Source organism: Pezoporus wallicus, unplaced genomic scaffold (genome assembly GCF_028554395.1).
Source record: "Pezoporus wallicus isolate ANWC-B61680 ecotype Strahan unplaced genomic scaffold, APGP_CSIRO_Pwel_v1 contig_2908, whole genome shotgun sequence".
Classification (NCBI taxonomy): Eukaryota; Metazoa; Chordata; class Aves; order Psittaciformes; family Psittacidae; genus Pezoporus; species Pezoporus wallicus.
Genome location: NW_026642179.1, coordinates 826,882 through 841,919, shown reverse-complemented (window position 1 = coordinate 841,919; position 15,038 = coordinate 826,882). Strand labels below are relative to the sequence as shown.

The window sequence follows — 15,038 nt, the reverse complement described above, 5'->3', positions numbered from 1 at the left end:
AAGGAAAAGAAAGAAAAAAAAAAAACAACCACCAAAAAAAATCCTCTGCCATACTTCATGCTTTTTTTCTCAGACCATATTGCTGCTTTATTTTTATTTACTTTTTTTTTTCACTTCATGCCCTCTTTTATGTTTTATAAGCATTTTAACATCTGATTTTCTAAAACCAGATTAAATACATTGCACTGTTGAAAAGCATATTTCCAAAGAGGTTTTAGGTTTGTTTTTTTTTCCCCTGAGCACGCTAAACTGCCTTCAGAGCTGTACAAGCAACACCACAAATCAACAACACTGATCCCCAGAAGACACTGGATTCACGTTTTGCCTTTGCTTTAGAGCATCTGTATTTGGGCTGACATCATGAATGTTATATATGAAGGGGGCTCCTGCAAATATTTTTGTGACTAACACTGCCTTTCTCAAGAAGACATGCAAAGCAAACCTTTGCAGATGTTTCTTTCTGTAGTTTTTACAGAGGTGTTTGAGCTTTACCATTTTCCTACGGTGTCATTTCATACCTTAAGGTGAGGAAACTACAGTTGTGTATTTGTCATACCTGGTTAGCCAGTACTTTGTGAGCAGAGTGGGGGAAACGGCCAAATCCTCTGTGCCAGCACTGCTTGCTACACAGAACTCAAAAGAAATTTGCTCATGTCAGCATGTTACTCAGTCTTCTTTGTGGGATTAGTGCTACGTGGATGAGATAAATTTATAGAATAAGTGAGAACGTGCCTGAATTGAACATTTAGCTAGTAGTCCATGCTACAAAATCACTCTTTCTATCAAAACTTTAATTCTTCCGGAGTGCTATTTGGCAAAAAGCCCCAAGATGAGGTATTACAATGCAGTAATAGCTCTTATTTTTAAAAGCATAATTTATATGCCTATTGATTTCTATACACAAAAATGGTGCAATAGCATTAACTGCTGAAAGTCTATTTTCAGCTGGGGTTTGGTTATTTAAGAACTGGAGGAAAAAAATACTATTTCACAAGCAGCCTACTGTGTAATTTTTAAATCATTACCAATACACAAAAGGATGCTGCTTCACAATTGTTATTGTTTGGGAGAAGTGTATAATATGGGTGCATACTTTTGTTAGGAAAGTAAAGATTTGTGAACTGACTTATATGGAATTTTCTCTTAACAGACTGCTTGTGCTAAATCACAGGAGTTCAGCCACAAGATTTACTGCTTTCCTGGCCCCCGTTTTTCTCAGCCCTCGTGCTTAGTTTGATAAGATTTACATGAGCCTCACTCACTTCAGTTGGGTTTGCTGCTCTGCCAAGATGCGCAGTTCATGATCTTAAGTCACCTCTACCATCGTTCCTCAAAAATTTTACATCAAATTAACCTCTGTGCAGTGGATATTTTTTGAAAAATCAGTGCTTACGAACACAAATAAGAACATTACTGAGCCGGCGTGTGACTGAGTTAAATACGAATGAAATCTCAGAAGACAAAGGTGACGAGTAGTAATGCTGGAGATTGGAGGGGCAGGCAGGTGCAGAAAGTACAATATTCTTGCAGAGAAAACAATTGTTAGACTGAACTCTTCTGAAAGGTACAAAAAAGTTCTTAGCAATTTCCATTTTCTTTATTGCAGTGCAGTATACTTAGTTCTCTTTTTAAGTATTTTTTTTAATCACAGTCAGAGGACAGCACAAGACTCAAAACTGAAATTCTGATACCTTTTGTAAGAATACATCTGTGTGTCAATTTTGTTCCACAGAATCGAAAAAAGGATGATACAGTATCTAATAACATGAAGGAATTAGAGAGCACCAATAAAGAAAATCATTTGAAACAAAATAATGGAAGTCCTGGAGAAGAAACAGCGCATTTAAAACATGATGGAGAAAAAGTAAGTCATTTGGGTTTTACTAAAGAGGTACTAAACTGCCCCTTACTGAACTGTATGCATCAGCCTGTCTTGCAGCAGAAAAATTTTGAGTCACAGACAGCAGAGTATGGGAAATTGAACCTGTTCCTTTTCCTTGGAAGATTAAGATTTCTTTTTGGATATAATAAATACTCTATGGAGAAATACAGAATTGTATCAGATCTGTCTCTAGCTGATACATTGAATTTTTCTGTATAAGGTCTTCCTAAATTTCATTTCACTTAACTTTTCCTGTTACTGTCTTGATTGATTGGAAAAGTACAAATCTTTCTTTACTTCTCTGAAACAAACCTGATATTGATGCATCTTTAAATAATAATAAATAATGCATCTTTAAATAATAATCACTGCTGGTTCACTGCTTGTAATATCCCAATGTAGGATTTTTTTCAGTCATTTAATACAGCTGACTTTTTGTTTGGTTGCCTATAGTGCGTCAAATAGTTTAGGGGAAGCAGAATAAATGTGACACAACAACTTAGACATGGAAGTGGGCAGTAACTGTAGTTTGTACTATTTGGTCACTGGATTGATTTCTGTCTTGAAATAGTCTCAGACTCACTTGGCAGTGAGTTACCTTGGTATTTCTGGTACTAAAGTGCCCTGAACATACAGCAAAATCAGGCTGACTGTGGGGAATAGATTACTGGAGTTGTTTCTACATAATCATATCCTGCTCGTAGTTTAATAATTTTTTCAAATCTTGTGTAGAGGGTTTTTTCTTGTTTTCTATCCATATTCTTTAATTAATCATCCTTTGCTTTTCTTTTTCCTCACTCATTTTTCCTTTTGTTTTCCTGTTTTATATTTAGCTTTTCCTAAACATACATCTGATGGAGAATGATACAAAATCAGATAATTAACATCTATTGTTGTTATTTGAAAGCACTTTCTGTTGCAAGTCTGTAGCTTTGTTACGTATGCAAATGTTATAAAGGAAAATTATGTAAGACACTTATTGACTATATCCAGTCATACCTTTAAGAGCAGTATTCAGGCTTATCAGCAATATCAGTAGCTGGAATTTGTTGTCAGTGTGAAAAGGCATAGCATGAAAAAATAGGCAGGCTGCAATCCAGAGTTCAGAGAAGTTCTGGAAGTTATTAAGCCAAACCCTGTCCATTGGCTCTGGTATAAGGTTCAGGATAACTCTATTAACCTGAATGGTATTGATAAAAATTTCTTAGGTAATTCTGAGTTACTAAGTATACATGATGGCAAAATTTGTCTGTTAATAAAACTGTTTCCTGATACTGTATTTCTTATCTGCCATTCAGTGTGTGTTACAGCTTTCTGTTTCATGATTTCAATTTTTTTTTATAGCTGACAAAAACTGATGATCTTTTATCAGATGCACATGTTGTATCTGACTCAAAAGAAGTGAGTAATGAAGAGAAATCAGAAAAGGAAAAGAAAAATAAGTTGGAAGAAACACGTGATGGTGATATAAGGTAAAAATAAAACAAGATGTTCAGAGGCTATTTAAACTTGCACGCTGTATTTATTAGCTGAACGGACTGAGCAACTAATGAAATACTGCCTTAAATACTTAAAAGGTATATTCATACAGTTTTGAGTGGTTTACATATAGAGAAATCTAGTGAGAAACCCAACCACTGAAGGGGTTCAGTAAGAGGTGATGAGTTGGTCAGTAAAATAATATATGTTTTCAAGTATTGCCCCAGTTATAAACAGAATACTTCATAATTGTTGCTTTGGGATACAAAATGTATTTAGTAATGCCAGTTCAAGCTTTGTATCTGTTTATTATGAAAGCTTCTGCCAGGGGTTCCACAGCAAGCTCTTTACCACTGGTATTTAGGAGCAGCCTAAACAGCTTATTCTGTATCTCCTGCTTTAACTTCACTATTTTGGAGCACTGCAGAATTAGATTAACATTGTGCCTTGGATATTCCTCTCTAAGGATTTGTAATGGCAATGTAAGTTGCACTGCAGATTCTATGAGACTTTTTACATTAGGTCATAACTTTCTCACAGCACCCTTCAGCAAAATAGATATCACACAGTAAGAAACTGCAAGAGCATGTAAAGGAAAGGAATTCAATTTCCAGTATTTTCTGGGGTTTTTTAAGTCTAACTTTACAAGGAGAAGGGTTTCAAAATACGTGCTGACTTTACATTACACAGATTTGTAGGTTGCAACTGTTTTCTATTAACAGAAGAAAATTAAATTGTAACTCCTATACTTAGTGGTTAACACCTGAAATTAAGTTAGAGCAAGTTCTAAACGCTGTGCTTTTTTAACCAGCTTGCAGAGTGTGACCACAGTTACAAACCACAAACCCCAAACCAGCTCAGAAGAAAGTGAAGTAGTTAGTGTGCAAGAACAAGAAGGAATTATGTCTTCATTTGAATTAGCAGCACAGTCTTCAAAAGGAAATAAGGCAACAGCAGGTATGGGAAAGAGTTTGACTAAAACATAACTTAAACAGTACGTATGTAAAACTTCATTTCGACTGTCTTTTGATGCTGTGAGACCCTTGTGAATTGAAAATGCTGAGCTAGTCTAGCTATCAAGTGTATGATTTTATAACATAGAGAAAAATATTTTCCCAATGGACAACTACAGAAATTCCAGTTTTGTGAGGTTTTAATGTAGGTTTTATGGTTGCATGTAATTCAGGGAGTTAAATAACTATTGCCAGAAATTGAGTCATACTGTAGCGGTTAGTTGGAACAAATCCTTCCCTATTCATCTTGTAGGACAGTGTTTCAGTCCTGGGTATGTATAGATTGTTTCCCCTTACCTCCTTGCAAATTGATGGCCCAAGATTGAGGAATCCTTGAGAGTTTCCAATATATCTAGTAAATTTTGAACAAGCAAGCAAAAGACCCCAGTTTGGTCATGTTTCCAGGAATAAGAAAAGATGAAGAAACGGGGAAGACTAGCTGACTGGTAAAATGACTTTTGTGAACTACTTAGCAAGAAGAGAAGGCTGGAATAAAGCAAAATAGTTTGCAGAGATATTAAAAAAAAAAGGGGGGAGGGGATGTGAAGGAGGGGAGGAAGGAAGAAGATAGAATTTAAGACATCATTAGCATATTTGGTGATGGGAGCGTTTAAGTAAGCCAAATGGTTCAATTTATGTATATAAAAGGTGACATGAACCTGTGTAGTGCAGTCAGCAATCCTTTCCGTGACTTGATAATCAAAACCAGAACTTGTAAATACATTTTATATAGTACTCAGCAGAATAAAAAACGCTTATTTAATCTGAGCTGGGATATAAAGGTGGATCTGGGACTATCCTGACTAGTTAAATTTTACCTCCCTCTACCCCGCCACTTTGCAACATAAATTACACATCAACGTTCATGTGTCCGTTGTTTGTTCCTTTGGTGTTCTACTAGTCATTCACAGGTCTGAGTAATGGTCTTTCTTGAGAACAGCTGTGCTCTCCCCTGAAGTTGTGCTTATTGTGCTGATCAGATTTTTAAGTCTTTACTGTGTAACTTTCATTTGGTTCTGCTTATATTTATTATGGCTTGAAATCATGCCTTCCGTAACTTGTATTCTTATTTATCTTGCTGTATGACTCGCAGTGAAAAGTCTGCCTTCTTCACCAGAATCGTCACTGTCACCAGCTCCATCTACACAGAAACAGCTCACAGAAGGATCACATTTCATGTGTGTATAGTTACAGAGAAGTACGTCTTTCTTTTTGCACCCCTTGTGCCATTTTTTCTTATGTTTTTCTAAGTACATATGTTATAGTTATTTTTCTGAGAAACATCTGTAGACAATACTTGGCAAGACAAAGTTACCTGCAGTGCTGAATATAAACTAAACAGAAGACGGAACAAATACATGTATTGATTTGCTTGAAATAAATGTATTCTCTATCCAAATACAAAGAGAAAAGACTAATTGGCTTATCAAGCACATTCTCCACAACAGGCAAGATAATAGCCCTTTGAATTACTTGAGAGACCTAAGCTGTTACAATCAGATACCGAGATAAGGTATGAGCATCAGTGCTCAAGTGCAGATGAATCTTGATGCTTCTTCAGTCACGGTAACAGGCAACTAGAGCTAGTTAGTGATGCATAGGAGGCAATGGTTAATGTCCCAGCAGAGCTTGTGACTTAAACCATAGATGACTGAGGCATGACAAATAGAAGGGGAAAAAAAAAAAGAGAGTGGAAGAAATGTAACACATTTATTTACTATTTCTATAGGTAGTCCTACACAGCTGCTTCTTTGTCATAGGAGATGATTTCTTCTAGGAATCAAGCTAACATGAATTAGGCTAGATTTACGTGTTCCTGCCTGTGTTGTTACCCACTTAATAAATGGAAATGGAAATACAAGTAAGCATATTTGGTTTAAACATACAAGTGTTTAAAGAAACGAAGAGAATACCAATGAGAATGCTTCAGCACTTTACCAGCAGTTAAATCAATCCACATTTCTTTGTTGTCAGAAGTACCTATTTAAGTAAGCCTTCTACTAAAAGAATGAGCTTTGTTTCAATGGTAATGTTAAATGCCATAGCTAATGTAACTTAAGAAGACTTTAAAATTAAGAAAACTTCAAGATGTTTTCAGTCCTGTAGCATGAGGAGATCTGAAAATGCATTTTTTTGTTTACTGTCCTAATCTTCAAAACCAGGCTTTCATCTTTGCAAAATTAGGCTTATTATTCATCAGAGATGCCTTTCTTGTATAAACTGTGGGCAGGAAACTATTTATATTCTTTTAAAAATAGAAAAAATGTATTCTAATCTTTTTCTCCTTTTAAGAGACTGTAAAATGCACTGTTCACATTCAGTACTGACACCTGTGTTGCTGACTTCCTGATGGGTGCAGTCTGCCATGATTAGATTTAGGTTGGACTTTTGTACTTCTATACTGAAGTTTTATTGCAGAACTGTTTGAAAAAGATAAGTGTGACTATTCAGTTTTTCTGGAAATGCTGCTTTATGTTAATGCTTTTCAGTTCCATTTTATAATACATGTGCATTTATCATACATCTTTTCAAGTAGGACAAATGTCATCCCATCATACCAGTTTCAGGTCAGTAGTGAAACTGAAACTGCACTAGTGAATTTTGTTTGTAGCCACAGCATGCCTGTTTTGAAAGGGGAAACAGCCCATAACTTCACCAGAAATTTATTACCAATTACATTAAGCTGCTGTCAGCTCTTGTCATCAGCTCCAACGGTCAGATCAGAAAATGCCTTTTTTTTTTTTTGAGGATTTATGCTAAAAACAAGGCTAGGAAAAATGAATCATTCTTACAGTGATCTGCTTTCTAACTTAGAATCATAGAAACACAGAATGGTTTAGGTTGGAAGGGACCTTTAAAGATCATCTAGTTCCAACCCCCTGCCACACGCAGGGACACCTTCCACTAGACCAGATTGCTCAAATCCATCAAATTCATGTTGTGACCTGAGTCTAATATACATAGATGTATGAAGCATAGTCTGCTTGCCTGCAGTGTTTATTGCCCCTTACCTTCTGGGGCTGTCATTGCTGTATTCCAGTGCTTTGTGCTTTACTGAAAGATAGGGGGTTTTAACATGCAAGAACTCAGTGTCTCTCAGATGCAAGAAATCCCGTGCAGAAAAGGGGACTTCAGAGCTGTGGGATCAGCCCTGCTCATATACAACCAAATTTTTCAGGCAGCATCTGGAAAATGTAGGGTAGATTTCAGAGAATAATGAGGTAATACCTATTTTTGGCTTTTATGGTCAATTAGTAAAATGATACTCCTGGCATGTTGCCAGGGGAATTCTGCATAGGAAACTGGTGGCACAAGATATTGTATGACTAAGGAAAAACCCATTAACACAAAGCTACTTTCATTGTCACGGCTCTTGCTTTGCCGAGACAAATCTGGATGTATACCACTAACATTGTTACATTTTAAGCATTACATTTACACTGAGTAATGGAGGGATAATGAAATTTTATACAGCACCTGGATTCAAACCTTAGAAACATTTTTACTAATGAACTGTTAAAAGCTATTTATAGAAGTCCTTTCAGCAGTTACCAAGATACAGCAAGCTCTTGGTTAGAGCACTCAAACTTCAGAACACCTTACAGCTACGCTGCCATTACAGAGTAGCAACTGAACAATACTGCATCCTCCTCAAACCATGCCTGTCATTTGTAGGAGCAGTTAGGGACCTCGTTGTTATTACTGGTTTTACATGAAGAATGTATGGAGGTGGCTGTGTACAACAGGGTAAAACTCTCAGAATAAGCAGACTTTCATACAAAGCTGTGTAAATCTGAAAAAAAAGCTGTTTTGCTTCTTGCTGTCAGTGTATCTTGAAGCAGTATTATTCATCAGGAAAACTGATTTTGGAAACAACTGATTTCTGAGGTACTTTTATTATGTTCTGCACATTGATAACTACTGGTAGGATGAGACCAGAAATTCCTTGCTGTATTTAATCCCAGGAATTGCTTTTCACAATATTCTGTTGTTGCTAAAATAGCATAACTTAATCTATGTCTGTCTTTCAGCACTAATGGCTTCTGTTGAAACAATTCATGCCTGAGATGTATGGACCTGGCCTATGGAAATATGAGAAGATATTGTACAGTATATTTTAAATCTATGAAATTCATAGTTCTGATGCTTTTGGCCGCAGAGCATCATTTTATCACTTCCTGGAAAATGTTTATTCCAAGAGAGCTTTAAATGGCCCACATGTACACTCAACAACCTTCAGATTGTTCTCCCGATACCAGCTTGCTGCTATGATTTCTGTGCACATAAAATAAAGGCTCTTTTAATGTGCAGCCTACAGTCAGAACTTTATTTGATAGTCTCCAGAATTTAATGTTCTTTTAATTATGGATCATATAAGTTTACTTTTTTGCTTCTTTTAGATGCATAACTCGGTTAATTTTACATACCACCACTAAACCTTGTTTTACACTTTTTAAACATTACAATTTATTGTTTTAACATTTTATTTGTAAGATTTTTATATATATATACATATAGATATATTTAAAATGTGCCATTTTTATTATTGCTTAGTAAAATATGTCCTGTTTCTGCTGTAATTATTTCTTGGTCAGGTTGCAATGTCAGCAGTTACTGCCACACCTCTGTCAACATATGCATTAATGTTAGTGGTTACTTTTTCTTCAATAAAATGGAGTGTAGGTATTTTGAGGTACTGGGCTTTTCCTTCATTGGGTTAGAGTGTGTACAGCAATAAGCAGGTTTTCAATCCAGTACTTAGTTTGTGTACAGATGTAATTATGTTCATTGTGTATATATTATACAATGAGCAAATAAGATGTAAGTATAAGAAGCCACTTATTGTTCAAATACGACTGTTCCTATCCCATTTCTTTTATATCATATTAAATAAATGTTGATGTTCTTAAGGACTTGTATGGTTAGTATTTCTTCCAGCAAACAGATGTCACACTGTGTTCCACCTTTTGATGTGGGGAATGCGACAATTCTTGTCTCATTGGCGACATCACCTGACGACCAGAGTAGCACTGAGAGACTCTTAAGAGATTCCAGTCTTCCTCTACAGGAAAGAATAAGGCTGCAACACAGAACAAAAAGACAACCCGAGACTGAGACACAAGAAATACAGGTTCAGCTCCTGACTCTGGCAGACTTGTATCATGAATAATCACTTAGTCATTCTGTACCTCCATTCCCTGCCTGTTTACTTGAGCGGTAATAGCTTGTCTTACTGGGGTGTGGCAGGTAGTAATTCAGTGTTTGCCAATAGTGAATGCTACATTCAATGGGGTTAAGGAGAGAGAAGTGGGATGATTCCTTGAGGCTTTGACATCTGCAAAGCATCTCCCAGTAACTGAAAGAAAACCTGAAATAATTTGTCAAGTGTCATCACAGTACAGATGTTACTAGCTTTACTTTTCCATCCCACACAGCTGTTTGAATTTGCCCAAGACAAAAGAGGTTTAAAAGAGATTGATGAAAAGATTTAAGGAAAGCTTTTGAGTCTAGGATGTAGAGCTAAGAAATCTTTCAAAGGTTCAGGCAACTGCCATTTCCTTCAGTGAGTGTGTGTGCCATTAAGTGGCAAGGCAGGTTTCGTAAGATGACCGCTGGCTCTTTTTTTATCATAGAAATCATACCCTGTTCAAGTTAATACTGCTGTACTAGAGCCTATATAATTAACTGAGCTTTTCCACAGAGGCGTGCCTGAGATTGACACACAGTTTGAAATCAACTCTCTGTCATTGCTCCCCCGTAGGAGTTTGTGTTTCTTGTACTCTTCTGCCACTCTGAGCTCTACCTGTTCTTCCTCTTTTTGCCACAAAGACACAGAGTGCGCTGTCTGTTTACCTGTCGTTTTGCCATTTTCTTAGAAAAGTGGAGAACCAGGAAGCAGAATTTAGCAGCAGAGCTTGGAGAGTCATAGTGAAAGGCTTGGCTGAAGAAGATGAATCATGATGCAGGCAGACAGCATCCAGCTGAACGTCTGACCAAATTCCCTTTCTTCCTTTCTTGGAACTGCAGCCCCAGAGTGGTGCATTCTTCCATCCAAAACACAGAGCAAAGAGGAGGAATGTGATTTCATTTCTTACTGCTCAACCAGCTGAGGTTTAAGTTCAGTGGCATCACTGGAACACCTGGGGCAAAGCAAACAGAACACACCCTGTTCTCTCCCTAACCCTTCTAAGAATGCTGCTCAGCTGTCAAACTTTGCAATCTCTTTCTGTCCTTGCTGCCAAGAAAAGAATTGCAACCAATAAAGGAAAGAATGACTAAGTGATTTTGGGACATTTATAGATCTTGCCTGTGTTTAAAGCAGTTGACAGTTGGATATATCTGCAAAGTACATGCAGTTTATACTGAAACCGGGGGAGGGTGGGAGAATTAGCAAGATTTTGCTGGTATAACTTGGCAAAGACAGCAAAGGTAAATGGTGCAGGAATGTAGTCATGCTCATAGACTGTAATTTCAGTTCCCGTGGGCGCTTGCAGCAAAGACTTGCAGTTTCATTGGGTGCTTTATTTTTTTGTGTCTTACAGAAAAAATGTATGGCTTTGTGTTACCACAGAGCATCTCCTGCCTCTTACCTCATCAGAATAACTCATCCCAGTGATCATACTCCTGAGATATAGAAATATCAGAATACTGATACTGTCAGACTTCAAACATCTATCTTAAGTTTGTATCTAGGATATTTTTATATTTCTGATTGCTTTATTGGCTATTGCACTGACACTTGTATATATGGAACGTGGTTTGGGGTATTTTTTTCGGAAATAAAGAGTCCCTAGGAATAATGCAACACGTTCTCTACAGATGTTCATGCTTTTCAGAACCAATTACATCTATTTTTGTCTTTTGTTCACCACTTGCATTGTTCCAAGACTACTAGAGAATGTGATTCTTTTAAGTCCCTTAATAAAGTGACATTACTTAAAAAGTTACAGTTGGTGTCTTGGCAGTTTTTGTATGTTGTGGACTGGCTCAAAGAGAAAGACCTCACCAGGCCCCTGAAACCCAAACCTGGCTTATATTATTACTGAGGGGGAAAAAGTGGTCTTCAGTTACTATTTCCTCATTCATATATCTGTTATAAAGTGAACACAGTGAGTTCTATTTTCAGGAAATCAGAAAAAAGTAAACAGTTTGTTTCTATTTAAATCTCTTTAACTGGACAGTCTGGGAAAGAATTATTGCCCACCCTGTTGCATCCTCTAGATGTAGGAACCAGGAGTACATACATGGCAAGCGGTAATAGATTACACTGTTTGCAACAGATCTACTGAATTCTCTAGTAATTGGACTGGTGACTTGACTTCTATCCTGACTGAATAGAGCAGCAGAGTGGAAGATCTGTAATCAGTGGTGGTGCTGGATGAGTCTTTCCTGAAACTTTTCATGGTATTTTAACCATAAGGTGGTGGGTTTTTTTCTTTTCTAATAAAGCAAACTATAAATACTCATTCGAATCTCAGAAGTGGGTCATCACGTCTTTTCTGCACAATACCTTTTTGTCCCTGTGATCCTGGATTTTGCTATGCTTATTTTCTTAAGTTATTCTAGAGTAGCTTAATCTTATTTCAGTTGGAATCCTCAGTTAAAATGTTATTTTCCATTCTCTGGAAAGTTGACGTTTAAACGGCCAGTGAACAAATTGCCTATACCTGGCACTAATAATATATCTGAAACAATTCCTTTTTCTTAAGGATGCATGTGAAGATAACAAAGCAACATCTGTCCCTCATTTCTTCTAAAGAACATTATATATACTTGCTGTTATATTCTAGGAGCTGTTTAGCTTGTCCATATGGGAACACTGAAGAAGCTGCTACAAAATAAAATGGAATATGCTGGTGGCTGAAAGCAAATGTCTGGCCCAAAGTGAAGGCTAAAAGCAGCTGCTTTCTGAACTTGACACGCACAACTTGTTACCCAGCTGTTCCAGATGTGTCAGTATTCACATATTACTTGTGAGGCTTTTGGTATTTTTTGGTGATATTTCTTCATTCTGTCTTACGCAAAAGAAAATGGTTTTAAGGTGTGTCTAAATATTATCTAGCTGTTGTGAAACTGCAAGCAACTCTTAACTGTAATTATGGGTAAGTAACATCACCTCAGCAGTTGCTAACTGGCCCTTGGATGTGCTGCAGAACACTTATTTAGGCTGAGTTAGGTTCTGTTTGGTATAAAAGCAAAAGATGTAAGCAAATGGGACTGTTCCCAGTGGACTGCTGTGAGGTATACCAGGACAAAAACAGATGTGGTATCATTAACTTCTTTATTGCTGAAACCAAGCCTAAAATAAGGAACTAATTTTTTGTCAAATTCTATCCAGATCTCTCTTCTATGGAACAGGAATACTTCAAAGAATTTCAGACTAAAAATGGAAACACCCTCTTCCTCTTTTGAAGGTGAAATGAGTACTGTTTATACATACATACATATATATATATATATATATATATATATATATATATATATATATATATAGCAAAAGCAGACCCTGCAGGTTTAACTTCATCCAGGGAAGAAGCAAGATTTACTTAATGACCTAGAAATTTGGTCAGTGAAAACTTACCCAAAAAATACTTCATGCTCATCTGGTGGTCTTGCTGAATCACAGTGAAGTGGTTGCCACGTCTAGGACTCTCTTCTGCAGCTTTAAATCCACTCCAGCCCAATGTGTAAAATATTCTGTGTGCCTTGTATGGAATAAAAATTCCTCCTCCGTGCAGCAGCTCTGTCCTGACATAGGCAGCTGAATCCAGCCCACCAGTTTCTGGCTTGAAATTGCTGAAAACTGCAGGTGCTTAGCATCTTGAAAGACCAAGCTCAAAGCTTATCATGTGAGGCACCTAGTATTTCTGAGTAACTTGCATGTGAATCTCCCTTATTTTCAGTGAAGGAAGAAAGTACTAATCACTAGGAACTGACTACATTTGACCAGGAATCAAATAATCAGTAGGTACAAATATGTTAAGAGTTTGAACAAATCATCGTTAATTGACGAAGAGTATATCTCAAAATGATCAAAAAAAAGCTACAAAATTCAGCAACTCTCAACTCACAATCACCTTTTCAGAATACGAATTTCTGCTGAGTCTTGACATTTGATTACATGTGTAGTCAATTGCTCTATATTGTGTGACCTTTTTCTTGGTAAAATCCCAAGTCGGCAAAAATGTGGGGGCTGATGCAGATGTTTTCACTTTAGAGATTAATGATTTTTATTGTTTTTATATATATTTTTCATATTCATCCACCGGTCCCAGGAACAGCTTTTAGGGCCATTGGGTTTATTCTGTTTATACACTGAAATGGCCATATCTACACAGGAAAAAAAGACAACTTTCTGATTAATGTTACCTGATGTTTGTGACTGCTGCCATTTTGTGTTTGACTTCTGGCTGTGTAGAGACTGTCTCAGAGTTTGCACATGCAGGGGCTGGTACTGCATGGAAGCCAGCTTGTAAGAGTGAGGACAGGCTGAATGTGTCATTTCATGAGCCAAGACACTGCCTGGAAACCCAGGATCATCTGATCTTAAGCACCTCTGAATAACAATACTGGCTGTTTTCTTAGCCTATGCCAGCCTACCTGTTATATTTTGTAAGTACTGTTTCCAGTTTATTGTGCCTAGATTCAATAAAGAGTTTTAATAAAGGCAAAGTGCCTGGATAACGTGTGAGATCCTGATTGCTGTTTACAAGGTAGCAGTTACTAATTAAAGAACCAGGCTCTCGACCACTTAGGAGATTGTGTTAGTGAAGAGGAATTGGTTAATACTCAAATGAATTGCAACCCTGGGACTTGCTTATGTAATCTGATTCTTTGGGATGGGGGGTGTAACTACTCTGAACTCACAGCATTTTATTTTAAAGCTTCTATTTCATGATCTTAAAGCTACTCCATTCTGTGTAATCAGCTGCATACAATCTAGGAAAGTTCATCTTCACTTCCATTATCCAGAATTTAGGACAAGGAAGAACGAGGCCATGACATTTTGATCGGTTTTGCCTCATTAAAACCTTGGGGACGTCAAGGAGCACAGTTAGGTGGTGTCTGCCTTGCTCTAAGCCAATGCCTGTTTCAGCAAAGTGCTCTGCACAAATTACCATACATCTTTCATTGTCTGTCTGGTTCTAGGCTGGAGCACTTCAGTTATTTCACCCTTGAACAGAGTCCCTAACTTTTATAATGCTTTTAGGCAATTAACCATAGTAGTCTGGGAAGACTGAGATCTCTTTACAGATGATGGCTCTAAACTGTTACGATAACTATATACAGGAGTGAATCACAGCTAAAGCCTGAGCACTCCAGACTCCTAGGCAGTTCCAAACCTTCGGATGCTGTAACTACATCTTTGCCTGAATGCAGCAAACTGGATTTCTATTCAGTTGATCAGATGGCCACCTCCAAAAACTGTTGCAGGGCTGTTGATTTTAAGGATGCCCAGCAAGCTGGATTTGTGTTCTGCAAAGTGCTGCTAGCAATCAATATGACTGCAGTAGGAGGTTTTCCCTACCACAGCCCTCCCTTTTTCCTGCAGCTATCAGTAGGCACAGACTCACTGACTTGTGCTGTACAGCAGTGTTGTACCTGAAAAAGCAGCCATCTAAGCTTCCAGTATCTGCTCTGGGAAGATCATTTGTGCTAACGGC

General features: G+C 37.3%; 1 protein-coding gene across 22 annotated transcripts in view; it reads left to right on the top strand.

Annotated features, from left to right (window-relative positions):
• The window catches only part of PLEKHA5 (pleckstrin homology domain containing A5), a 159,685-nt gene extending 150,401 nt beyond the window's left edge, over positions 1-9,284 (top strand). For 10 of the 22 annotated variants that reach the window (XM_057428151.1, XM_057428149.1, XM_057428150.1 and 7 more), the window contains 5 exons: positions 1,733-1,891; positions 3,227-3,354; positions 4,173-4,318; positions 5,468-5,552; positions 8,406-9,284. In XM_057428151.1, coding sequence (XP_057284134.1) covers positions 1,733-1,891; positions 3,227-3,354; positions 4,173-4,318; positions 5,468-5,552; positions 8,406-8,424 — 537 coding nt within the window. In that variant the 3' untranslated portion in view covers positions 8,425-9,284. Of the gene's footprint in view, positions 1-1,732; positions 1,892-3,226; positions 3,355-4,172; positions 4,319-5,467; positions 5,573-8,405 lie in introns of all 22 variants that reach the window. The other 12 variants (XM_057428158.1, XM_057428157.1, XM_057428154.1 and 9 more) reach the window with 5 other exon arrangements.
• The last annotated feature ends 5,754 nt before the right edge of the window (positions 9,285-15,038 follow it).